The sequence below is a fragment of the Microcaecilia unicolor genome, chromosome 6 (genome assembly GCF_901765095.1).
Source record: "Microcaecilia unicolor chromosome 6, aMicUni1.1, whole genome shotgun sequence".
Taxonomy (NCBI): domain Eukaryota; kingdom Metazoa; phylum Chordata; class Amphibia; order Gymnophiona; family Siphonopidae; genus Microcaecilia; species Microcaecilia unicolor.
The window spans coordinates 249,379,863-249,406,901 of NC_044036.1; the positions used below are offsets into that span (position 1 = coordinate 249,379,863).

A 27,039-nucleotide genomic window follows, 5' to 3' on the forward strand; every position below is an offset into this window, starting at 1 on the left:
TAGAAATCTGCCCGGCACTGGCCTTTTTCTCCACCTACTGAAGCTGAATCTGTGCAGCCACGATCAGGGTACAGACCGTAGAAGTCTGCCCAGCTCTGGCTTTGCTTCCCAATTACTGGTGTTGCTATCTAATCACCACTAAGGTTGTTTAGTTCCATGACTTCTATACAGGATTCCTTTGTATTTATCCCATGCATTTTTGAATTCCTTTACTGTTTTCATCTCCACCTCCTCCCATGGGAGGACATTCCAGGTATCTACCACCTCTCTGTGAAAAAATACTTCCTGACATTATTTCTGAGTCGGCCTCCCTGTAACCTCAATTCATGTCCTCTAGTTCTTTATTTAACACCACTAATGGGTACTTAAAATGCAGGGTCCCTTAGAGATCCTATGTACTTGTCCCAATCTCTCTTGAATTCAGATAATTTTTTCATCTCCACCACTTCCACTGGAAGGCCGTTCCACAAATTCATCACCCTTTCCATTAAAAAGTATTTCCTCAGGTTACCTTTGAATCTATCCCCTTTCACCTTCATCCTATGACCCCGCCGTGTTCCAGAGATTCCTTTCATTTAAAAGACACTCACCTCCTGTGCATTTATGCCGTGTAGGTATTTTAATGTCTCTATCATATCTCCCGTCTCCCGCCTTTTTTCCATAGTATATATATATTGAGATCTTTAAGTTTGCCTGATATGCTTTATGATGAAGATCACTGACCTTTTTAGTAGCTGCCCTCTGGACTGACTCCATCCTGTATACAATATTCTAAATGAGGTCTAACCAGAGTCTTATACAGGGGCATCATCACTTCCTTTTTCCTACTGGTCATTCCTCTGCCTATCACCCAAGCATCCTAGCTTTTACGTTGCCTTTTCCACCAGTTTGGCCACCTTAAGATCATCACATACGATCACACCCAAATCCAACTCCCTTTTCATGCACAACAGTTCTTCGCCCCCTAAACTGTACCGTTCCCTCAGATTTTTGCAGCCTAATTGCCTGACCCTGCATTTTTTAGCATTAATCATTTATCTGCCAGATTCCAGACCTTTCTTCTAGCTTCACTAAGACCTTCCTTGTGTTATCCACACCATCAGGGGTGGCTACCCTATTGCAGATTTTGGTATCATCTGCAAAGAGGCAAACCTTACCAGACTGCCCATCAGCTTTCTAAAGCGATTGAAAACATTTTTATTTGATTTAAATTAGTATTGTGATTCTTATTTAACTTTCTTACTGTACTGCTGTTCCCCATTATTGTTTGTTTGTTTTTTCTTATTTTTTAAATCACATCAAACCTTTTTTAGGAATATTTACAACTAATCAAGTTCTGTGTAAGATTAAATTAGATTAGCAATATCACTTACAAAAATGTTAAAAAGAATTGGCCCAAGAACCAAACCTTGCAGCACACAATTGGCAGCATCCTTTTCCTCAGAATGAGCTCCATTTATCACTACCCTCTGACGCCTTCCATTCAGCAAGTTCCTAACCCAGTCACTTTAGGGTACATACACAATCAGTTTATTTATTAGTCATCTATGCGGAACTATGTCAAAGGCTTTGCTAAAATCTAAATACAAACTGTACCGCACTGCGTTACCCTAGTAGCGCTTTAGAAATGTTAAGTAGTAGTAGTAGTAGTAGTCTTGTCTGATCAGATCAGATTTGTCTGACAAGACCTGCCTCTAGTGAAGCCATGTTGCCTCAGGTCCTGTAATCACTGGATTTGAAAAGTTTTACAATTCTCTGTTTGAAAAGCATTTCTATTAATTTACTTACCACAGAAGTCAGACTTACTGTCCTGTAGCTCCCATCCTCTTCCTTACTTCCACTTTGGTACAGAGGAACCGCATCTGCTCTTCTCCAGTCCTCCTGGACCATTCCAGACTCTAGTCTGAAAAGGTTAGCCAGCAGAGTTGCTAAACCTTCCCTCAGTTTCTTCAGTATCCTCGGATGTATGCCATCCGGCCCCATCCAGTGGCGTAGCCAGACCTGACATTTTGGGTGGGCCCAGAGCTAATATGGGTGGGCACTATGTATACAGGTATGAATAGTGTTTCTTGGGATAATACCTTTGAATGCACTTGATGATTGAATTACTACTACTACTTATCATTTCTCTAGCGCTACTAGACGTACGCAGCGCTGTACAGTTGAACATGAAGAGACAGTCCTTGCTTGGCAGAGCTTACAATCGAATTAGGACAGACAAACAGGACAAACAAGAGATAAGGGAATATTAAAGTGAGGATGATAAAATAAGGGTTCTGAGTAAGGGTTAGGAGTTAAAGGCAGCATCAAAAAGGTGGGCTTTTAGCTTAGATTTGAAGATAGCCAGAGATGGAGCGTGACGTACCAGCTCAGGAAGTCTGTTCCAGGCATATGGTGCAGCAAGATAAAAAGAACGGAGTCTGGAGTTAGCAGTGGAGGATAAGGGTGCAGATAAAAGAGATTTACCCAGTGAACGGAGTTCCTGGAGAGGAATGTAGGGAGAGATGAGAGCGGAGAAGTACTGAGGAGCTGCAGAGTGAATGCACTTTAGGTCAATAAGAGGAGTTTGAACTGTATGCAGAAACGGATAGGAAGCCTGTGAAGTGACTTGAGGAGAGGGCTAATATGAACATAACGACACTGGTGGAATATTAGTCGTGCAGTAGAATTTTGAACAGATTGAAGAGGAGAGAGATGGCTAAGTGGGAGACCTGTGAGAAGCAAGTTGTAATAGTCTAAGCGAGAGGTGATAAGAGTGTAGATAAGGGTTCTGGTAGTGTGCTCAGAAAGGAAAGGGTGAATTTTGGTGATATTATAGAGACATCCAGGCAGCAATGTCAGACAGGCAGACTGATGCTTTGGCCTGGATTCCTGCTGAGATTTCTGGTGTGGAGAGGTAGATCTTGGAGTTAGTTCTAAATAGTCTGCCCAACAGCTGCTCTGCATCAACATAAACTTGACCAGATATAAGTCTACAATAATGGCAAACATTTCAACACACAAGACAGGATCCTACAATATAATTACAGCAATGACATATATCCTTCAAACTCTGCTTTATCACAAATGTAAATGCCTGATTAATCAAAACAGGTAAATACCTTTGAGTCCGGCATCAGCCCTTCCCTTCCCTTCCCTTCCCTACCCTCATCCATCCCAGTAGCCCAGCATCAGTCCTTCCCTTCCCTTCCCCACCATCCATCACATAGGTAGGCATCAGCCCTACCCTGCCTAGCATCAGCCCTTTCCTACCCCCTACCCATCTTTCCGTGGTCAGGCATCTCCCCCCCTCCACCCTAAAGCCCACCAGAATTAAGTATAAGACTTTTGGGTTGTTTTTTTTTTAATTTCCTGTGCACTGCAGAGCCCACCTCCATCCAAAAACCCACCTGCATTAAGTTTAAAACTTTTTTTAAACCCCACTGAAAAACTCACAACATGAAAAATATATATAGCTTTTTAAAACTTTAACCTAGGCGCTATTAAAATGTATTGTTGGTGGGTTTCTGGGTGGAGGTGGGCTCTTCACTGCCTAGGGAGAAAAAGGTATATTTTTCCACCAGCAAGCATTACACTAAGTACTTATTAAAAAATGTTTATTTTACCTGGGCTTAGACGGCTGGGCTTGCAGATGGTGGAGACCGAGCATTGTGCTCCATGTGTGCTGGCTCCTGTTTTGTCGGGCTGCGGGGGAATGCTGAGGCCTGGGTGGATCAACAAAAGGCTGATCCTGATCCAGCGACGCCACTGTAGGGGATCCACGGCCCACAACAGCAGCGATACCGGCAGCAGCCGGAAGCCTTTCCTGTGCGCCACTGTGGCGTCTTTGTGTGCATGGGGAGGAGGCGGGGGTTCAGGCAAGACAAGGCAGAGAGAGTGAAACTGGACGGTCGGACTTGGAGGAAGGGCAGTAGGCGTGTGGCGCTGCGCTACGACAGCCAATGCACGACGGACTTCTGGATCAGGACCTATCGGGTGCACTATAAAAAAAAAAAAAGGTTGGTACTGTGGAGGAGGACCAGTGGAGAGCTTCTGGCTGTAGTGCAGGCTGCATAATAGTATGTGGTTGAGCCAGGGCAGAAAGGCTGTGTACTCCCATTGTTAACCTGCGCCTATCAGGATAAATTGGGCGGGCCTGAGCTCAGATTGGGTAGGCCTGGGCCCACCCAGGCCCACCCGTAGCTACGCCCCTGGCCCCATCGCTTTATCCACCTTTAATTTAGCTAGTTCCTCACAAACACAGTCCTCTGAAAATTGTTTAGGGACTACCACTCCTCCATTCTTATTGGTGTTTGTCTTCTGCAGTCCTGCTCCCGGCCCTTCAGCTGTAACATAAAACAGAAATATTTGTTAGGCAATGCCTCCTTATCTTTATCAACTTCTACATATTTTTCCCCTTCACCTTTTGAGTCTCACAATGACTCTTTTGCACATCCTCCTATCACCAACATATCTAAAAAAAAAAAAAAAGCTTGTCCCCCCCCCCCTTTTTCCTTATTAGCTATTTTTTTTCCATTTGCATCTTTGCTTTCCTGACTACTCTACCTGCTTCTCTTAGTTTTTACAGATATTGTCACCTATCTTCCTCTATCTGCGATCTCTTGTAGTTTATAAAGGCTAACAGGACCAGAAAACATTCCCCTAATGATCCTTGAACAGTTCATTTAATATACAGAGCAGAGTCCATAAGTGCAGTCTTAAATGCCCTGTGCTGGACAACCAAGATGCATCAAGACTTTGTATTTGGTCTTTTGAAGAGCATATTTTTTTCAGACAAGGGCATCCTAGCTTACAGAACCCCCGATGAGAGGTCCATAGTTATTCTTCCATTTGCCTGCCAGCAGTTGCAATACATTGTCCTTACTCTTAATTTTGAAAAGGGAATCAGATAAAGTGGAGTTGCTTACCTGTAACAGCGATTGTCCATAGACAACAGGGAAATGCAACCACAGTTGTGGTTAGAGGCAGACCGAAACAGAACCTGCAGCTGAATTTTGTCACTCAGTTTGAACCATAAACGAAACCATTCTGCACCCTCTCACACCCTCTCCCCAAACAGGAGCAGCTCACCTCCAAGACCCTCCCCCACCCACCACCTGTAAAAAAGCATTAGTGGTGCAGAGGGGACAGGAGTGATCTGCACTCGCCCCTGCCCCTGCCATCTCTTTTGTTGACATGGCTACTGGGACTTCAGTCGGCAGTCTCGCTTGAATTCCTCCTGGCAGCCATGTTAACAGTGGAACCAGCAGAAGCAGGGGCGAGTGCTGATCACTCCTGCCTCCGTTGCACCACCAATTCTTTTAAGGTAAGCCTATGGGGTGGGAGGGGACAGTGGTCTTGGACCTCAGACAGGAACTGCTGTTGGGGGGGGGGGGGGGCAGGGGCTGCACCAGAATTTCAGTTTCAGCTAAAAATACCACTCGTATTTTTGGCTGAAAAAGGACTGAATTAGGATTTCTCTTCAGTCATCCTGGGCATTTCAATGGCAGATGATGTTTAATGTGAGCAAGTGCAAAGTGATGCATGTGGGAAAGAGGAACCTGAATTATAGCTATGTCATGCAAGCGTAGGTGTCACAGACCTAGAAAGGTATCTAGGTGTTGTTGTTGCTGATACGTTGAAACCTTCTACTCAGTGTGCTGCTGCAGCTAAGAAAGCAAATAGAATGTTAGGTATTATTAGGAATGGAAAACAAAAATGAGGATGTTATAATGCCTTTGTATCGCTCCATGTGTTCAATTCTGGTCGCCGCATCTCATAAAAGATATAGTGGAATTAGAAAAGGTACAGAGAAGGACGACGAAAATGATAACGGGGATGGGACGACTTCCCTATGAGGAAAGGCTAAAGCGGCTAGGGCTCTTCAGCTTGGAGAAAAGGTGGCTAAGAGGAGCTATGATAGAGGTCTATAAAACAATGAGTGGAGTGGAGCTGGTAGATGTGAAGCATCTGTTTACGCTTTCCAAAAATACTAGGACTAGTGGCATGCGATGAAGCTACAATGTAGTAAATTTAAAATGAAGCGGAGAAATTTTTCCTCACTCAACGTGTAATTAAACTCTGGGATTCATTGCCAGAGAATGTGGTAAAGGCTGTTAGCTTAGTGGAGTTTTAAAAAGGTTTGGACGACTTCCTAAAGGAAAAGTCCATAGACCATTATTAAATGGACTTGGGGAAAATCCACTATTTCTGGGATAGGTAGTATAGAATGTTTTGTACTTTTTTTGGGATCTTTGCCAGGTATTTGTGACCTGGATAGGCCACTGTTGGAAACAGGATGCTGGGATTGATGGACCTTTGGTCTTTCCCAGTATGGCAATACTTATGTACTAGTGGTGACAAGATCTGTTACCACAAGTGTGCCGGCATCTTCTGCTCCATCATCTCCACATTAAAGTTTATTCTTTTAAGCACTAAGATATAGTATCTGAGTTATAGATTTGTAAAAATATTGCTTGGCAAACACCCCATATTGATCCTGAAGCGCTTGAAAAATCCCTGTGCATCTTCTGTTATTCATGATCAGTTTTAAAGACAAGTTGAAGGAGTGGATGGTTTTTTTTTTTTCTTTTTTTCTTTATTTATTTATCATTTTACTTAATTACATTCACATTTATCACATAAATGTAAGGAAATACAGAAATTAATATAAAAAGGAAAACATTTTCTCTCAACAATATATATTTACATAATTGTCCACAATTGGAAGATCCAAGATCAGGAAAACAATCTTAAAGAAAATAAGAAAAACTCAAAATGGTTAATCTTACACTTCACATTTTCTGAGGGAGGAAGGTTAATCGGTTATTGCAGCCGGTACAGAGGTAACTGAAGGAAGTTGCTGCAGAGGATTCTTCATCTGTTTCCACAAACTCTTATAATTTCTTAGGTTCAAACAAATAAGTAATAAGGAAATAAAACACAAGGGAATCGCGCTAGGAAGGTCCCACCTAGGGCAATGATTCCTGGCTTAAAAGCCAAGACGTCACACCTCCCAGTCTGCGATTCCCTTGATGTGTCAGGAAATATATGCATCTTTGAACCCAAAAAACTATCAACCATGTATCGGAAATACAATTTCAAAACATTGTTCCTATCTAAATCAATGACGAAAGTCAGAAGGAGTGGATGTGTGTTGTATTAACGTCAAGGATTTCCTGATGGTGGCTTCAGCAACTACTTCACTGTACAGGAATGGAGATAAGAGGTGATTTTATAGAGATTTTTCCACCTATACCCCAGGATTCTATATATGGCACCTTAATTTCCATTCAGAAATCAAAGCGTATTCTATAACAATGTGCGTAACAAACAATTATCAGGACTAATTGGCATTAAGATTTACACACACAACTTGCTAAGCGTATTCTGTAACGTGGTGTGCCTATATTCTAGATTGCATAGTTGAAAGGGGTGTGGCACATTGTTTTAGAATATACGCCTGCTCTGTGCCGTTGAGATTTATGCGAAGTAAAACATGGCATAAATGGCCATGACTACAGTTAGTTGCATGGAGAGGCGTTCGGTGTTATTCTATATACTGCATGAAAATTTAAGTCTTTTCTATAAAATTAAGATGTACTTTATAGAATATGCCTAGGCCTTTTATATACAAACCCTGAGGTTTTTTTCCATGTAGAATTTTCAGACGCCATGTATGGAATCTAGCCCATAAGGTCTGTTTTACATTCAGAAAAAGACCTTCATAAAACAGTGAACTGTATAAGCTTGTTTAATCAGTAGGAGTAGTTTGGACAGAGTTACACATGCTTGTTTTATAAAAGCATGTGTGTCACAGTCGTCCCATGACTTCTTACCCCGCAGCGCCCAGGCACTCCTGCAGTCATCCCATGCTGACAATTGAGTCTCACAGCGCATGGATGCATAGGCTTAATCCACCAATTTGGACTGTAGCAGGAACCCTGGAGGCAATGACCTGACATCACCCTGGGGCCAATTAATCTCGCCGGTATCCTATTTTGGGTTCTTTGCATCTTCTGCCTGGACTCATTGTCCTTAGGGTACATTCTTCCTGTGATGCTTTCCTGAGTCATTGCCATACTTGTGCATGTGGTTTCCTGAGACGCTGCCATTCTTACTTGTATGTGTGGGCTCCTGAGACGCTGCCAGTGTGTTTGTGTGCATGGTTTCCTGAGACGTTGCCAGTCTGTGTGTATGGGTTCCAGACACGCTTTCAGTCTGCTTGTGTGTGTGGGTTCCAGAGACGCTACCCCTCCTTGCTCAAGTGAGTTCTTGTATTTCTTGTGCTTCTGAGCCTGTGTGACCTTGTCTTTTCACCCCATCTGGAGCTTGCAACTCTTTCCAGGCTCTCCTCATTCTCGTCTAGCCCCTCACTTGTACTTGACTGTGACTTGTCACCCTCAGCGGGGTGCCTGCTGTGGTCCAAGGGCTCACCCTAAGGTGCTTGATACAGTTGCAAAAAAAAAAAAAAAACCCTGCTGGGGGTCAGTATTCAAGGGCTTTTGCGAGTCTCATTGGGTGCTAACTACAAAAGTCTGGTTTTCAAAAATGTAGTGGTGGTCAGTGCGTAACTTATGGCTGAATATCTCACTGAAAGTGCCATAAGTGACTAGGGGGCTCATTTTCAAAGCACTTAGACTTACAAAGTTCCATAGGTTACTATAGAACTTTGTAAGTCAAATTGCTTTGAAAATATGTCTCCTTGTCAACTGCTTATTTGCCCCCCCCCCCTGTTTGTATGATTTTTCTTTTGAAGATCTGCTTATCTGAGCACACAGACATAAAACTGCCTGCAGACTTTCCCTGCCTTTTTCTGTGGGTAAAAGAGAGTGTCCACTTGCATATGTGGGAACATCATTCTGTGTGTGTACTTTATACCAATAATCTGCACAAGCCCCTAAGATTCTTAGACCAGGGGTTCTTAACCAGTGGTGCTCGCACCCCCAAGCAGTGCAAGAAGAGATCAAATAGGGTATAAAGAAGAGTCTAGAAATCTAGTACGTATCATTTGTAATGGTCATTTTACTCAGCTACATTGTATAGAATTTATGTAGCATAAGTGTGATTTCTTTGGTAGTATAACTGTGTACTACTGTAATTTTAGCGAAGTTATCAGTACTGTTAGTGGCTAACACCAACATTTGTAGCTGTCAGTCACTATTGAATACATGGTTTAGGAATGGGGTGCAAGGGTTTCATTGATCAGTTAAAGGGTTGTGAGAACAAAAAAAAAAGTTCAACAATCTATTAGAATTTTGAAAATACGTTCTAAACAAAATAAGGAAAATCACGTAGAGGTTAGAGCATTTCTATACAAAACACACAAAAAAAATCTGAAAATATAACCCTCAAAAGACCTACCAGCCCTCATCTAGGGGAGATCTGTAATATCATAAAGAAAATAAAAAAAACATAAAACAAAAGGATTCCTCCCCTGACCTTTACAGTGCAAATTTATTTATACTATCTCCAATAATCTAAAGTACTGAAGTATAATTAATCCTCCTTATGATCATTGAGAAATTTCTCTGATTGGATAGAGTCCATAAATACATAATCATGACCTGGGAAAGAAACCAAATATTTGCAACGAATTTTTTTTAAAAAGTGGCACCTAAAACAAATACATGAGGTTTCAGAAAAAAAAAAAAAGCCTTCCTATGAAGCTGAATCAACCGAGCAATGTCCTTTACAATTAGAATCTTTGTATTTCGTTAAGCCTTTGTTACAACTCCTTATAAGCAAAGGTAACCAAATAAGACACCTCTTTTTAATGTGGCTGGATATACATATCTTGTGAATGCCATGCATACTACGTAGTCACTCTGAGGAAAACAATTTTCAGACAGGCCAGTTTACTCAGTGAAATGCCATTGAAAGCTGATTTCTAAGAGGGTAATTTTATAATTGTGCAACATGGGCAGAAAGTGCATGCGTACTTTTCACTTTGTGGATTTGCTGAATTTTAAAGTGAAAGTAGATGTGTATTTCAGGAGTCTGGAGATGCACAGACTTTCTTGGTTAATTTACACCAGTATGCTTGAATTTTAATTTGAGGTAAATGTATTCAAATACAGGCTGTATGCATGTATTTTTATCCACATATACAGTAGGGTGTGTGATTTTATAAACAGCTATTATTGTGGGTAAATGCCTTTGAAAATTACTCAGTAGTGTGATCAACAGGACACTTCCAAAAAAAAAAAAAAACCAAGGCTTTTTTTAGGGGGGGGGGGGCGGGGAAGTGTCCTGTTGATCACACTACTTCTTGGTTTCTACATTTTCCCTACTATCAGATCCAGTGTTCTGAAAATTACTCTGAATTTGCAGGAATTAGTCATTCTTTCAACGTTTAACCTGTTCAGAGCAGGTTAGTAAGAATCCATGCAGGTAATTTCACATCAGAATTACCCTGGAGTAATATAAATGCAATGTTAAAGTCAACTTCAGTACTAAACAAAAATATAACATAATAAATTTACAGGCAGCTCCCTGTGACTCTGGGCAAGTCACTTAACCCTCCATTGCCCCATGTAAGCCGCATTGAGCCTGCCATGAGTGGGAAAGCGCGGGGTACAAATGTAACAAAAACAAATTCATTCTTAATCCTTCCCCTAATGTGCATTAAACAGGGAAAGAAGTCAGATTTAACTAATTTAGAACTGAATACTTGTGGATCTAATTCAGAGGTAAGAGAGTTTGTGTATAAAAGAGATATTTATGTCCCTTGATCATACTTATTGGGCCTGGATGATTTCACCATGCTGGTGTTAGAGATGGGATTGTAGTAATAACATCTGAATACTTGCTGTAGGTATATGAAGTATAAAATGTCTAACAATGTCTAACAGCTGCTGCTAATGGTTTGCCAAAACACATGGGTGCAAAAAGTGTTGGTGCTAAACATGTCCCCTGTCTCCCACAGGATGGACGACTCCTGCCTGAATTCAATATGGTGGAGCCACCTTTGATATTTGAATGTAACCATGCTTGCTCCTGTTGGAGAACATGTCGAAATAGGGTCGTGCAAAATGGGCTCAGGTGATCCATTAGTTTTCATTTTTGATATACATACAGATTAAAACGTTGCTGGATGTTGAATGCAGAGTCATTAATGGCCTACTGAAAATATTTGGGAATAGCAAAGCATCTTGTATAGTTGTCAAGGATTGGGAGGGGGGCACCAAAAGGGTTGTGTGTCTTAATGACTCATTACTTTTATGCATTAAAGATGGAAACCTAGGGACAACTCTGTGGCTCAGGCTGTGATGTCACAGTGCAGGAAACTAGGTCTGATGTGACCAACTGCAGATGAGGGCACCTTACAGGCTATGTGCTCCTTCCCTGGGAGGGTGGGAAGACGGCTGCTACTACTGCGGTGACCCTTGCCAGGCAAAGGAGCAGCACTGAGGGTGAGTTTTGGAAGAGGCTTCCTTCCTGGCAGGTGAAAGTATATGTGTCTTAGCCATGTTGTTTGGGGAGGCAGGATATAGGTTTCTATGAAAGAGAAAAAAAAAGGATAAAAGACATTTTTTAAAAAGTCAGAATATAACTTTCATCATGTAGATCATTGATGAAGGCTATAGTTTTCCTAATGGGTACTACCCCTGAAAGACTGTAGGGTAAATAACTTCAAAAGAAAGAACAGTGAGAACTTTTAACTGCTGCTTAAACATTTGGGGCTAACATTACCTGCTGCTGCTGAAAGGATTTGGTTATTTTTTTGTGTCTGTGTGCTTTCTAGCATATATTTATGAGGGTGAGCACACAGGCATCACTTCTCTGCCTCTGCAAGCAGAAATTGGATGCACCCAGAAGTAGCAGAGAGGTCTTTGCAAGTTGCACAAGTGGAAGACCTGCTGGGGTCCAGTGTTCCACCTTCAACAGGATTTTGAGCCTGAGATCTTCTCTGATGAAAAAAGAAAACTCCTTTAGCAAACACAGTGGGGGCAATTCTATAACAGGGTGCCTCCATTTAGGTGCGCCAGTGCAGGACAGGGAGCACTAGTTCTGTAACAGCATCTGGGCACCCCAATTCTGTTACAGAGTACTAGCATAAACCCGCATTAGCACATCTAAATTTAGGTGCGACCATGTATGCTGAGTCTATGGCTAGCATAAATAGGCATTCCTAAGAGTGCCTTGCAATGATTTTATTGTACCTCACCTTGACTTTATTGATAAAGGCGGGTTTAGCAGATTTTAATAAATGATAAATGATGTAACTTACAGTGTTCTATAAGTTGTGCACATAAGTTGGAGACACACCCATACCCCTCCCATGCTGTCCCCATATGTATATCTCTTGCAGTTATGTGCTGTGTAGCATTTACAGAACAGTGCGTAGTGCACTTAACACAGGTAAATGCCGCATAACTGCATGCACCCTGTTATAGAAATGCCTTTAATGTGTTTGGGACTTCAGTCCTCTTCAGACTGTGTATGTGGAGGAGCATTTTACTGTGGCAGTGGAAAGAGAGAGAGAGGCAGAAATAAAAAAAATATTCAGGTGAGTAATAGTTCCTGAGTACATTTTGCAGTTTATGAAAATAGTAGGTTGGTTATTCGTCTGGTGTTGGTCAGCATGCCTTTAAATGGTGACCGCCACCAGCTAAATTAGACCCAAATATTCAGTGTTGGCCCCTGTCTAGTCACTGGCACTGAATATCTAGATGCTTGATAGTACTCTGAGGTTATCCATTCCATACCTCGATAAGTAGCCAGTATCAGCATTGGATATTGGTGATGCCCGACTAACTTCTATATCTGCCCCTACTCTCTGGATTAACCCAGCACTAACTGGATAGTGCTGCAGCAGAGCAGATATTCAGTAGCACTGAGGTTAAATGACACTGAATATCTGCTAACAACCGATTCAGCAGAATTTATCCAGACAGGAGCCTCTCCTCCCTGGTTAAACCATTTAAAATATTGTGACCATTATTGCTAAAAATATTTAATTGGCTTCACTGCTGCTGTGGCACAGATGTGTTGGTAAGCTTATATTTTGCTTATGTTTGTGTGTCTGTGACATATAAACAAAATCAAATTGATTAGACACTTTGTAATGGGGTTTTGACCGATATGTTTCCTTCTCTGTCACAGGGTTCAGTTACAGCTTTATCGGACAAAAAGCATGGGCTGGGGTGTGCGATCAATGCAAGACATTCCAATTGGAACTTTTGTATGCGAGTAAGTAGAACAACACATACCATGTGCATTTAGTTTGGACATGCAGACTGACATTCAGAAGCTGCTGTCTGAAATACTGGTGCTTTGACTGACACTGTAATAGCGAAAATCTAGATGTTTGCCAGCACGTGCCTAGTTTGAGCCACTTACTACTACTACAACTACTACTACTATTAAACATTTCTATAGCGCTACTAGACTTATGCAGCGCTGTACAAATTAACATGAAAAGACAGTCCCTGCTCAACAGAGCTTACAATCTGAATTGGACAGACGAACAGACAGCTAGGGGTGGGGAAATTGCAGTGGTAGGGGTGATAAGTGAGGGTGTTGAGTAAGAGAGTCATGGTTAGGAGTCGAAAGCAGTAGCAAAGAGGTGGGCTTTAAGCCTAGACTTGAAGACAGCCAGAGACTGAGCCTGATGTACTGGCTCAGGGAGTCTATTCCAGGCATAGGGAGCAGCGAGATAGAAGGAACGGAGCCGGGAGTTAGCAGTGGGGGAGAAGGGGGACGACAGGAGACATTTACCCAGCGAACGGAGTTCACGGGGAGGAGTGAAGGGAGAGATGAGAGCGGAAAGGTACTGAGGAGCTGCGGAGTGGATGCACTTGTAGGTCAAAAGGAGAAGTTTGAACCGTATGCGGAAGCGGATAGGGAGCCAGTGAAGCGACTTGAGGAGAGGGCTAACGTGAGTATAGCGACTCTGGCGGAATATAAGACGCGCAGCAGAGTTTTGGACAGATTGAAGAGGAGATAGATGGCTGAGCGGGAGACCAGCGAGAAGCAAATTGCAGTAGTCTAGGCGAGAGGTGATAAGGGTGTGGGTAAGGGTTTTGGTAGCATCCTCGGAGAGGAAAGGGCGAATTTTGTTAATATTATAGAGAAAGAAAAGACAGGTTTTGGCAATCTGCTGAATATGAGCAGAGAAGGAGAGAGCGGAGTCAAAGATGACTCCAAGGTTGCGCGCAGACGGGACAGGGAGGATGAGAGTGTTATCTACCGAAATAGAGAACGGGGGGAGAGGAGAGGCAGGTTTAGGGGGAAAGAGGAGATGCTCGGTTTTGGTCATGTTTAGTTTCAGGTGGCGACGAGACATCCAGGCAACGATGTCAGACAGGCAGGCCGATACTTTGGTCTGGATTTCAGCTGAGATATCCGGTGCAGAGAGGTAGATCTGGGTATCATCAGCGTAAAGGTGGTATTGAAAACCATGGGATGAGATCAGAGCACCAAGGGAAGAGGTATAGATGGAGAAGAGGAGAGGTCCTAGGACAGATCCTTGGGGTACACCGACTGTTAACGGGATAGATGTGGAGGAGGAACCACCAGAGTATACGCTAAGAGTACGTTGGGAGAGATAGGAAGAGAGCCAGAAAAGAACAGGGCCCCGGAATCCAAGAGAGGATAATGTATCAAGGAGTAAGGTGTGATCAACCGTATCAAAAGCAGCAGATAGGTCGAGGAGGATGAGAATAGAGGAGAGACCTTTAGATTTGGCCAGTAACAGGTCATTGGAGACTTTTGCAAGTGCCGTTTCAGTCGAGTGAAGAGAGCGAAAGCCAGATTGGAGCGGGTCAAGAATAGCTCGAGATGAAAGGAAGTCGAGGCAGCGACGGTGAACAGCACGTTCAAGTATCTTGGAGAGGAAAGGGAGGAGGGAGATGGGCCGATAGCTAGAGGGGCAGGTAGGGTCCAGTGAAGGTTTTTTAAGGAGCGGTGTGACTACAGCATGTTTGAAGGCATCAGGAACAATTGCAGTGGAAAGCGAAAGATTGAGGATATGACGGATAAAAGGGATGACAGTGGGGGAGATAGTGTTAAGTAGGTGAGTGGGAATGGGATCAGAGGGGCAGGTGGTACGTTTGGATGAGGAAAGAAGATGTGCAGTTTCCTCATCAGTGACATCAGAGAAGGTGGAAAAGGAGGGAGGGGTTGGAGGGTTGGGGGAATGGACTAGGGGAGGGGAGGGTGGAGTTGGTTTGATTGAGAATTCAAGGTTAATCTTTTGAACCGTGTCATGAAAGTACTCGGCTAGAGTCTGAGGAGAAAGCGAAGGGGGAGTAGGGGGCAAAGGCACTTTAAGGAAGGAGTTCAGCGTGGCAAAGAGAAAGCGAGGGTTAGAGCCAAGAGAGTTGGTCAGCTTGATGTAGTAGTCCTGTTTGGCAAGTGAAAGGGCAGATCGGAAGGAGGTCAGCATGAATTTGAAATGAATGAAGTCGGCAAGGGTACGGGATTTCAGCCAGAGGCGTTCGGCAGCGCGGGTACAGGAACGTAAATAGCGGATGTCAGCGGTCAGCCACGGCTGGGGTTTGGCACACCTGATAGGACGAGACACGGGAGGCGCAAGGGTGTTCAGAGCAGAAGAGAGAATAGCATTGTAGGAAGAGACAGCCTCATTGACAGACTCAGATGACATAGCGTCAGAAAAGAGATTTGAGACGTTGGAGGACAGAGTAGAAGGGTTAACAGCTTGAAAATTTCTAAATGTATTGGTCAGAATCGGACGAGACTGGGGAGGAGGGTGTTTAAGAGTGAAAGTTATAAGATGGTGATCAGAGAGGGGAAGAGGTGAGGCACAGAAACTAGAGGGCGAGCAGTTGGATGAGAGGACAAGATCAAGACAGTGACCATTCTGGTGAGTGGAGGTAGTGGAGCACAGTTGAACATTGTAGGATGATATTAAAGCAAGAAATTGAGAGGCATAAGAGTCAGAGGGGTCATCGACATGACTGTTGAAGTCACCAAGAATGAGGGAGGGAGATGAAGGCTCATGGAAGAATGAAAGCCAGGCATCAAAATCAGTGAGAAAGGAGGAAAGAGACTTATCAGGGGGTCGATAGATGACAGCTACTCGGAGAGACAGAGGAGCGAATAGGCAGATGGAGTGGACTTCAAAGGAGGAAAAACAGTGAGATTGAGGCGGGAGAAGAGGTTGAAATTTGCAGGAGGGTGAAAGTAGGAATCCGACGCCACCACCACGGCCAGGTGAGCGAGGAGTGTGAGAGAAGAGATGACCTCCGTGGCATAGGGCAGCGACTGAGGCAGAGTCGTCGGGGGAGCCAGGTTTCAGTTAGGGTGAGCAGATGGAAGGAGCGGGAGATGAAGAGGTCGTGGGTAAATGAGAGTTTGTTGCAGACAGAGTGGGTGTTCCAGAGGGCACATGAGAAGGGGAGAGGAGGGGAATGGAGATAAGATTTGAGAGATTCCGGAATGGTCTGCAAGGAGAGGGTGAGGACAAGTGAGGGGGACCTGGATTGGGATTAACATCACCAGCGAATAGGAGGAGGAGGAGTAAGAGAGTGCGGAGGAGGGGAGGGGAGGCTGGGCGACGAAGTCGGGATGTGGTTAAAAAGAAAGGGGAAGGGTCAATGGCCGGAAGGAAATGTTGGAGGTTGAGAGCTAGGAAGAAGGACGGGGATAGGAGAGATTGGTGAGGTGGATGGGGGAGGGTAAAGTGTTACAGCAGCGTGGAGTGTTTTCGGGCTAAGAAGCAGGTTGGGAAGGGACCGCATTAGGAAGAGAGTGTGCACTGGAGTCATGGTCATAGAGAGCAGTGGAAGAGATGAGGTTGATGAACTAGAACGTTGGAGCACAGGAGCACTTAGTTCAATGGAGTAAAATTAAAACCTTGCAGCAAAAATATGCACTACAGGTATATTGCTAGTTAGTTTATTCGGCTGAATCAAATAGTACGTTTTTTTGTCACTTAGGAGTTGTCAGTGGACAAAAGGTACAGAAACGAAGTGAGGATACAAGACAAGCCAGGGGAAGGGTCTGAGAAGACTAGGAAAGCGGTGTTCTTCTAGTATCTATCCAATAAACACATAAGTACATAAGCATTGCCATACCGGGACAGACCAAAGGTCCATCAAGCCCAGCATCCTGTTTCCAACAGTGGCCAATCCAGGTCACAAATACCTGGCAAGATCCCAGAAAAGTACAAAACATTTTATACTGCTTATCCCGGAAATAGTGAATTTTCCCCAAGTCCAATTTAATAACGGTCTATGGACTTTTCCTTTAGGAAGCCGCCAAACCTTTTTTAAACTCAGCTAAGCTAACTGCCTTTACCATACCTTTTTCTGTTTTGTATTGAGGGTACTTATCAGTGGAAAACTAAAATCAAAAGCCCTACTTATAATTATGGCTTTCATGTTCCATTTTTGTGGATAAAGAAAGGGTAGATACGGATGTAAAATTCATTTATTTTAGCCTATCAGGATACCAGTGAGCACAGCTAAGTGGCAGAATATGGCTTGGAGAAACTAGCTACATTTAGTGGCAGTTTGGGGAGAACTTAGTCTTTGTTGAATAATTCACCTGATAACTATACTATACTTTGTACTCCATTGGTTAATGTAAAATGCACATGACTCTAGCAGAGGTTGTCAAATACTAACATGCACAAGAATCAGCTGAAAATAGCCCCCCAAAATTCAGAAAGCAGGAAGATAAAGTTTTTAAGTCATTGTATTTTACATTAAGAAAGAGAAAATAAATGTATAATGTTACAGACTTCTGTATTTAAAAAAAAAAAAAAAAGTACAGGCTTGATTATCTGACCTTCAGCAATTTGACCATCCAGCATTATCTAACAGACCCTCTGGTGATGTCATCGTATTTATTGCTATTAAAAATCTTTGTTGTTGTTTTAGAACAATTTTTGAAAATCAGGAACGCTATTGTTTGAGGCGTTTATGCAGTGTTTTATGTATTATCTGACTTTTCAGTTATCTGACAAAGAGGTCAGACCCGTTTAGTTCGAATAATCAAGACTGTAGAGCCAGTTCAGTGGCTAATGCTTCATACTGCCATATGGAAGACCTGAGTTTGATTCCCAGGCAGGGCTTCTGGTTCCTAGGCCAGCTGAAAGTTGGGATGCAGGGGTAGCGTTCACAGCCCCTGCGAGAGAGAAGGGCCTCTCAGTCGACAGTAACAAAACTTGGTGGCTGGAATTAGGGTCCACCCTAGCAGAGTCCTGGAAGGAAGTTCAATTTCTGGCTGACAATTATAACTGCAATGACAGGGCAAATATTAAACAACTGGGTACTCAGCAATGAAGGTCCAGAGTGCCATTTTCCCATGGAGGCAGGATCCCTTTGAGCTGGAAGTTCAAAGGAGGCAGAGGACCAACAAAAGCCAAACGAACAAAAATAATTACATGCAGAAATAGAGAAATGTTCAATAGAGAAATCAGATAATCTGGATCAAATTTCACTTGCATATAAAACAATTAATAAGTATTTAACAAACTGTAACTATAACATAAATTGTTATAGTTACAATTTATTAAAACATGTTCTATACTCCATAGAGCTTGCAGCAACACTGGAATAATGTCTGTCATATTGAAAGGATGATGTTTCTCAAATTTCCATCTAATATGACCCTATTTGACCCCTAATTCTCATGACCCCAGATGATGATGATAACAAAATAGCAGACCCTCGCACGCCTCTCCCATTTTTTATTCACTCCCTCACCTTCTAACCTTGTCCTTATCCAAAGCATTAAGGCAGCAGTAGCAATATTGGCAAGTCAACACAGAATCCTCTGTATCAATGAGCACTCACTGTGGAAGATGCCAATATCAATCTAAAAATAAGCCCAGGTAGGAGGAGGAAGCAGGGCCTGTATCATTATGCATTCATAGATCCCATTACTCTGCATGATTTTTCAGTGTAACAGGGAAACCCATGTTGGAGAAGGGAGCAAGGCCTGTGAACATTTGCTAATTTCACTGGGCATAGGTCACAATAAAGGTTCAGAGAAGGTGGGAACAGCGACCCCATCCACTGATGATGTGACTCCATTTAGGGTCCTGACCCACAGTTTGGGAACCAGTGAGCTAGATTAAGTTGGCATGGAATAGTCAAACAGCCCAACAAGTGAACCTTAACAACTGAGTTCCTGTCAATCAAGAAGCCATCAAAATGCCACTTTTGCTTAGTACTGTTCTCACACAGTGTCTGTGTCTTCTGCTGTTAAAGATTTTGCCGGTCAGTGCTTTAGCCTAATGAGAGAAAATTAATGTGTGAGTGAATGAAGAGTAATCTGAGGCACTGTCAGAGAAATAAAGAGCATCCACAAAGCTGGTCCAATTTGGGATTTCGCCTGAGCTTGTTTATAAAGACACCTAATCAGTAAAAGCTCTATAGTCAGATGCTGATGAAAGTCCTCTTACCAGCTTGTACAGTAACATAGGCAACCATGACACGACCTTGCCCTGGTGTCACGCATGTAACTTCATAAGTAATCACATAGACACTTGAAATTAGAGTGGCAACAACTTGGCTGCAGCTTAATGATTATGGAACAAATATTCATAAACTAGGAAACCTGAGCCAACAGTAATGTTCCAGTCTGCCAACACTGATAATTTCCAAAAACTCCAGAACTCCCCCGCCACCCAGCAAGGGGGAGGGGGGGTTCAAATCAATGTGCAACTATCTCAGCTGCAAGCATCATCACCTATCCAGGCTCAGGTACACCCGCCATCAGCCCAGGGTAGTATCACTTTCCCTGGGCCAAATGTTGTAGCCAAGAGCATATTTTCTAGCAAGTCTTGTAAATCATTATTGAATAAGTCATTTCCGATATTGGAAAGATGGATGCCATCCTTCCAGTAGAAACCTTCACAGATCTCCTCCACCCATGTATGTAATATCTGCCGGCTTCCGAGCTGGAGGACCCAAGTAGCAATTTGTCTATTGACATTCTTCCTTCCTCTCCCCCATACCCTTGAATGCCCATGCCACAATTGGGGTATAATGTCCGACCAAACTATCAAGAGTGTGAGCAAAATGCTGTGAAATGATGGACAGATTGCTTCTTGCCAGTTGCACCAACTCAGTGCAAGACCGGGCTTCCAGGTCATTACCACCTAGATGTACCACAGTGACGCTTATGGGAGGCTAATACAGCTGATGTTTGCTGAAGGAATGGCATGAACTGAGGCCATTTCATTCCCCCAACCACCATCCAGTGCACTCGTACATCCTTGGGAGCCAGACCAAGATAAGGGACCATAAGGTCTTGCTTCAGCCCCATTTAACAAAGGAATGTCTAACAGTCCACACCACTTTCACTTCACAGGCAGCCTTTGTGATAAAACAAACATGATTATATTAAATTAAGGTGAGACCTGGGGTGTGTGAGGATGCTCAGCCCTAACATAGGTTTTGTAAGCCTCTGATTTCCATTTACCTAATTTTTTGATTGCCCCAGGTGGTAGTCCCTCCTCAGCTGAGCTGGTGGCTGCACCTATTCTGAATGAGTGAGTGCCGAAATTCCTAGGATTGTACCCTGCCCTCTGGAGAGACATACAGAGGACCACAGTAAACTGAAAAATTGTCGGGGGAGAGCTGTCCTGATGTATGAGGAAAGGCTCTCTGCCCCGCAGTCTCACTACCATGTATGTCCTTGTGTTCAATATCGGGCACGTAACACTCTGTTCAAGGCAGTTTCACAGAAAAGAATTATAACAAAAAATGTGTTTGTGTATATATAAATATATATATATATATATATATATATATATATATATATATATATATATATATATATATATATATATACTAGTAAAAAAGGCCCGTTTCTGTTAGAAATGAAACGGGCGCTAGCAAGGTTTTCCTTGGAGTGTATGTTTCAGAAAGAGCGTGTGTGAGAGATGGAGCGGGTGTGTCAGAGAGAGAGAGACAGACAGAGTGTATGTGTTTGTGCGAGAGAGAGAGTGTGTGAGAGACAGTGTTTGTGTTTCTGTGTGACACTGTGTGAGAGAGAGGGACAAAGACAGTGAGTGTGTGAGTGAGAGTGTATGTGGCAGACAGAGAATGAGTGACTGCGTGTGTGGTGTGAGGAACCCCCTCACCCCCTCACCCCCTCCCTCTCCCCTGCCCCCTTGCAGCCAGGCATGTGCAGCGACCCTCCTCTCCCCGTGTTCCCCCTGCAGCCACCCATGTCCAGCATCCCCCTGCAGCCACCCATGCCCATCAACCCTTCTCTCCCCCTGCTGCGTCCTTCCTGTCTCCCCTGCTCCCCCTGCAGCCACCCATGTGGTCTCAGGCCCCCCCCCCCTCAGCATCCCTCCTGTCCCCCTGCAGGCACACATGTGCAGCATCCCTCCTCTCTCCCCTGTCCCCCCTGCAGCCAGCCATGTCCAGCGACCCTTCTGTCCCCCTGCCCCCGCTGCAGCTACCCATGTCCAGCGACCCTCCTCTCCTGTGCAGCCACCCATGTCTGAGGACACTCCTCTCCTTTTTCCCTGTTCCTCTCCTGTGGCCAGCCATGCCCATCAACCCACCTGTCCCCCCTGATGACCGCCAACCCTTCTGTCCCCCTGCCCGCCCTGCAGTGTCCGTCCTGTATCCCCTGTCCCCCTTGCAGGCACCCATGTGGTGTGTGGAGCCCCATACCTATCTCCCTGTTCCCTGCCCCCCCTGCAGCCACCCATGTGCAGCGACCCTCCCCTCCCCTCCCCCTGCTTCCTTCCGGCCTCCCATGTTCAGCGAGACCCCCCCTTCCCCCCCAGCCGGCGCAGCACCCAAAGAAAGCCCCTTGTCCCCCCCTTCGCGCATCACCCGACCCCCCCCCACCGTGGCACATCACCAAACCCCTCCCCCCCTCTTCAACCCCCTCGCCACCCGCAACCGCTAATACAAACTGTGTCCGGCAGCTGCTGCTTCTGCTATTCAGCAGCAGCAGCCTGTACATAAAGAAAACCAAAAAAAAAAATCCTCCTAAAATGCACCTCCGTTGAGAAGCATCTCACATTGGCTGAAGTCTCAGCATGCGCTCCTCCTCTCCCCTCTGATGTCTCGGCGTTTCTCCGGGGTCTTCCGGCAGGGGCACTGACGTTGAGGGGAGAGGAGGAGCGGCTGCAGAGACGTCAGCCAATGTGAGATGGTTCTCCACGGAGGTGCGTTTTAGGAGGTTGTTTTTTTGTTTGTTTTCTTTATGTACGGGCTGCTGCTGCTGAATAGAAGCAGCAGCAGCCGCCGGACAGAGTTTGTATTAGCGGTCGCAGGTGGCAAGGCGGTCGATGTGAGGGGGGAGGGCTTGGTGAAGCAGCGGGGGAGGGGTTGGGTGATGCGGCGAGGAGGGAACGGGGGTAGGGGCTTTCTGATGCCCCGTTGCACGGGTTGTTGTGGCGATGCGGCGGGGGGGGCACTTAGAGGTGCACCGTTGAGGCTGTTTGTGTGTGTGTGTGTGTGTTTTGTATGTGTGTGTGTTTGTTTGTGTGTGTGTTTGTGTGTGTGTGTTTGTGTCTCTGTGTGTGTGTGTTTGCGTTTGTGTGTGTTTATGTGTGTGTGTGTTTGTGTGTTTGCGTTTGTTCGTGTGTTTGTGTGTGTGTTTGTGTGTGTGCGTGTGTGTGTTTGCGTGTGTGTGTTTTTGTGTGTGTGCGTTTGTCTTTGTGTTTATGTGTGTGTGCGTTTGTCTTTGTGTTTATGTGTGTGTGTTTGCGTTTGTCTTTGTGTTTATGTGTGTGTGTGTGTGTGTATGTGTTTATGTGTGTGTTTGTGTGTGTTTGTGTGTGTTTGTGTGGGGGGGTTGCGGATGGCTTTTGTGGTCGTGTGGTTGGGGAGTTTGCCAGCAGTCTAGCGATTCCTAGGCAGAGGGAGGAGTACGGAAACACTCCCCTTGCCTGGGTCGTTGTTTGTTGGAGGGGGTTGCCAGTTGGTAGGGGTGCCTTTATGGATCTCTTTACTCTCTGTGTTCCGCCCTCGAGGGCGGGGCAGAGAGACTTGGTGAGTTGGATGGCTTCACCACCATGAACTTACGAACTGTTTAGGGATTTTGCAGATGGCTTCAGCAGGTTCTCTTCAGAATGTTGAGGTAGCGTTTTATGTACAGATGGGGCGTGGCTAAGGGCGGGTCTATGAGTGAGGGTGACTGGTCCTAGCCTATGAAGACTACAGGATTTTTGTGCTTCTCTGCCTTGGAGTGAGCTTCTCTGCCTTGGAGTGAGCTTCAGAACGTTCAAGGTGGGATTTATTAATATAGATATATATATATATATATTTTCTCCGAGGACAAGCAGGCTGCTTGTTCTCACGACTGGGTGACGTCCGCGGCAGCCCCCACCAACCGGAAGAAGCTTCGCGGGCGGTCCGCACGCAGGGCACGCCCACCGCGCATGCGCGGCCGTCTTCCCGCCCGTGCGTGACCGTTCCCGCCAGTCTTTTCTTTTCCGCGCCTGGAGAGAGTCGTGCGTCGCCGCTCTCTCTTAGTCAGCCCCGGAAAACCATCGCGTTGTCCGCGAATCTTCGCTTATTTTCTGTTTTTTGTTGTCGCGCGCCTCCAAAATTTTTTTCTTAAAAAAAAAAAAAAGAGAACACGCTGAATTTTCCCTCGTTTTCTAGCGGGGGCGTCGCGTTGCGGCCTTTTGGCCGCGCGGTCGATTTATTTTTCAAGGTGTGATTTACCGCCACCATCGACGACTTTAACTTCGCCGACGCAATTTTTCCGTCGATGTCCTCGAAGGTCCCGAGTGGATTTAAGAAGTGTGGTCGGTGCGGCCGGCCTATCTTGCAGACCGACACCCACGCTTGGTGCCTCCAGTGCCTCGGGCCGGAGCACGATATCAAGTCGTGTTCTTTGTGTCTTGGTCTCCAGAAACGGACTCAGGTTGCGAGGCAAGTTCTTCGGGACCGTTTGTTTGGAACTTGCGCCGGCCCCTCGACGTCGACCTCGACGGCATCGGTATCGACGGCCGGTTCTTCGGTACCTGTATCGATGTCCGCGAAATCGGCACCGATGGCATCGACCCCAGGAGTACAGGTCCCGTCGGCCCGCCAGTCCTCCGGTGACGGTAGGGGTGAGAGGCCGCGTGGGCAATCGGCCCCGGTCACTCCCTCTGCTCATGGCCCTCGGGACCGAACCCTGTCTGACCCGGCTCCTCGAGATCGAGGGGGATCGACCTCCTCCTCCTCCGTTCCACCTGGCGCCGATGACGGGCATCGCAAGAAACAGAAGAAGCACCGTCATCGGTCCCCATCGGTGCGCCCGGCCCTCGGTGCCGGAGAGGAGTCGACGCCGAAGCGTCCACGTCGGGAGGAAAGGTCCCACTCAGTAGTGGAGGTACCGACACGTCAGGGTCCCAGCACTTCGGTGCAGTCTCCTGGACCCGAGCAGCTTCCGGCACCGACGCCTCTACCGGCCCCCCCGTCTTTCCCGACAGCGGGCCTGGACGAGTGCCTCCGAGCCATCCTTCCGGGGATCCTGGAAGGGCTGATGCGCCAGGCTGTGCCGGCGCCGGGGGTGCTTGCGCCCTCGGCGCCGTTGACTGTGGCGCCGGCGAGCTCCAGCCCGGTGCCGAGGCCTTCGACACCGCCGCCGCTTGCGGCACCGGTCTCGACCGCCACGCAGGTGGAGTCCCCGTCGACGTCGATGGAGGGAGCTTCGTCCCCGCCGGCGCGGGAGTCCACCGCTCGACGACACCGAGGCCTCGGTGCCTCGACGTCGAGCCGGGCCCAGTTGAGGACTCAGCTGCATGAGCTTATGTCCGATACCGAGGAAGAGGCCTCATGGGGGGAAGAGGAGGACCCCAGATATTTCTCCTCAGAGGAGTCTGTGGGCCTTCCCTCTGACCCCACGCCTTCAGAGAGGAAGCTCTCGCCTCCTGACAGCCTCTCCTTTGCCTCCTTTGTCAGGGATATGTCTATTTGCATTCCCTTCCCCGTGGTCTCTGTGGATGAGCCGAGGGCTGAGATGCTCGAGGTCCTCGACTATCCATCACCACCTAGAGAGTCCTCCACGGTGCCGTTGCACAATGTCTTTAAGGAGACACTGCTTCGGAACTGGATGCGACCATTATCCAATCCCACCATCCCCAAGAAAGCAGAGTCCCAGTACAGAATTCACTCGGACCCAGAGTTAATGCGGCCCCAATTGCCTCATGACTCAGCGGTCGTGGATTCTGCTCTCAAGAGGGCACGGAGTTCGAGGGATACCGCCTCGGCGCCCCCGGGGCGGGAGTCTCGCACTCTGGACTCGTTTGGGAGGAAGGCCTACCAATCTTCCATGCTCGTGACCTGCATCCAATCTTACCAGCTCTACACGAGCATCCACATGCGGAACAATGTGAAGCAACTGGCAGACCTGGTTGACAAGCTCCCGCCGGAGCATTCCAGGCCTTATCAGGAGGTGGTCAGGCAGCTGAAGGCGTGCAGAAAGTTCCTGTCCAGGGGTATCTATGACACCTGTGACGTGGCATCTCGTGCTGCGGCCCAAGGTATAGTGATGCGCAGGCTCTCATGGCTGCGTGCCTCTGACCTGGACAACCGCACCCAGCAGAGACTGGCCGACGTCCCTTGCCGGGGGGATAATATTTTTGGTGAGAAGGTCGAGCAGCTGGTGGACCAACTGCATTAGCGGGAAACCGCCCTCGACAAGCTCTCCCACCGGGCGCCTTCAGCATCCACCTCAGCAGGTGGACGTTTTTCCCGGGCCCGGCAGGCTGTGCCCTATTCTTTTGCCAAGCCGGCCCGAAGGCCTCGTCAGGCACAGGGACAGCCCCAGCGCGCTCGTTCTCGTCAACAGCGTGCGCCTAAGCAGCCCCCTGCGCCTCCACAGCAAAAGCAGGGGACGGGCTTTTGACTGGATCCACGGGAACATAGCCGCCCTCAAAGTGTCCGTACCGGACGATCTGCCGGTCGGAGGGAGGTTAAAATTTTTTCACCAAAGGTGGCCTCTCATAACCTCCGACCAGTGGGTTCTCCAAATAGTGCGGTGCGGATACGCCCTGAATTTGGCCTCCCTGCCACCAAATTGTCCTCCGGGAGCTCAATCCTTCAGCTCCCATCACAAGCAGGTACTTGCAGAGGAACTCTCCTCCCTTCTCAGCGCCAATGCGGTCGAGCCCGTACCACCCGGGCAAGAAGGGCTGGGATTCTATTCCAGGTACTTCCTTGTGGAAAAGAAAACAGGGGGGATGCGTCCCATCCTAGACCTGAGAGGCCTGAACAAATTCCTGGTCAAAGAAAAGTTCAGGATGCTTTCCTTGGGCACCCTTCTGCCAATGATTCAGAAAAACGATTGGCTATGTTCCCTGGATTTAAAGGATGCATACACTCGCATTCCGATACTGCCAGCTCACAGACAGTATCTCAGATTCCGCCTGGGCGCACGGCACTTTCAGTATTGTGTGCTGCCCTTTGGGCTCGCCTCTGCCCCACGAGTGTTTACAAAGTGCCTCGTGGTGGTAGCGGCGTATCTATGCAAGCTGGGAGTGCACGTGTTCCCATATCTCGACGATTGGCTGGTCAAGAACACCTCGGAGGCGGGAGCCCTCCGGTCTATGCAGTGCACTATTCAACTCCTGGAGCTGCTGGGGTTTGTGATAAATTACCCAAAGTCCCATCTCCAGCCAACACAGTCTCTGGAATTCATAGGAGCTCTGCTGAATACCCAGACGGCTCGGGCCTTCCTTCCCGAAGCGAGGGCCAACAACCTCCTGTCCCTGGCTTCGCAGACCAGAGCGTCTCAGCAGGTCACAGCTCGGCAGATGTTGAGACTTCTGGGTCATATGGCCTCCACAGTCCATGTGATTCCCATGGCTCGTCTTCACATGAGATCTGCTCAATGGACCCTAGCTTCCCAGTGGTTCCAAGCCACCGGGAATCTAGAAGATGTCATCCGCCTCTCCACCTGTTGCCGCACTTCACTGCTCTGGTGGACCATTCGGACCAATTTGACCCTGGGACGTCCATTCCAAATTCCGCAGCCCAAGAAAGTGCTGACGACGGATGTATCTCGCCTGGGGTGGGAGCTCATGTCGATGGGCTTCACACCCAGGATCTGTTGTCCCTCCAGGAAAAAGATCTGCAGATCAACCTCCTGGAGCTCCGAGCGATCTGGAACGCACTG

At 46.5% G+C, this 27,039-nt stretch overlaps 1 protein-coding gene across 11 annotated transcripts in view; it reads left to right on the forward strand.

Moving 5' to 3' along the window:
* EHMT1 (euchromatic histone lysine methyltransferase 1) overlaps window positions 1-27,039 on the forward strand; it is a 698,071-nt gene that overhangs the window by 577,349 nt on the left and 93,683 nt on the right. For all 11 annotated transcript variants that reach the window (XM_030207091.1, XM_030207089.1, XM_030207095.1 and 8 more), the window contains 2 exons: window positions 10,907-11,022; window positions 13,087-13,173. In XM_030207091.1, coding sequence (XP_030062951.1) covers window positions 10,907-11,022; window positions 13,087-13,173 — 203 coding nt within the window. The remainder of the gene's footprint in view (window positions 1-10,906; window positions 11,023-13,086; window positions 13,174-27,039) is intronic.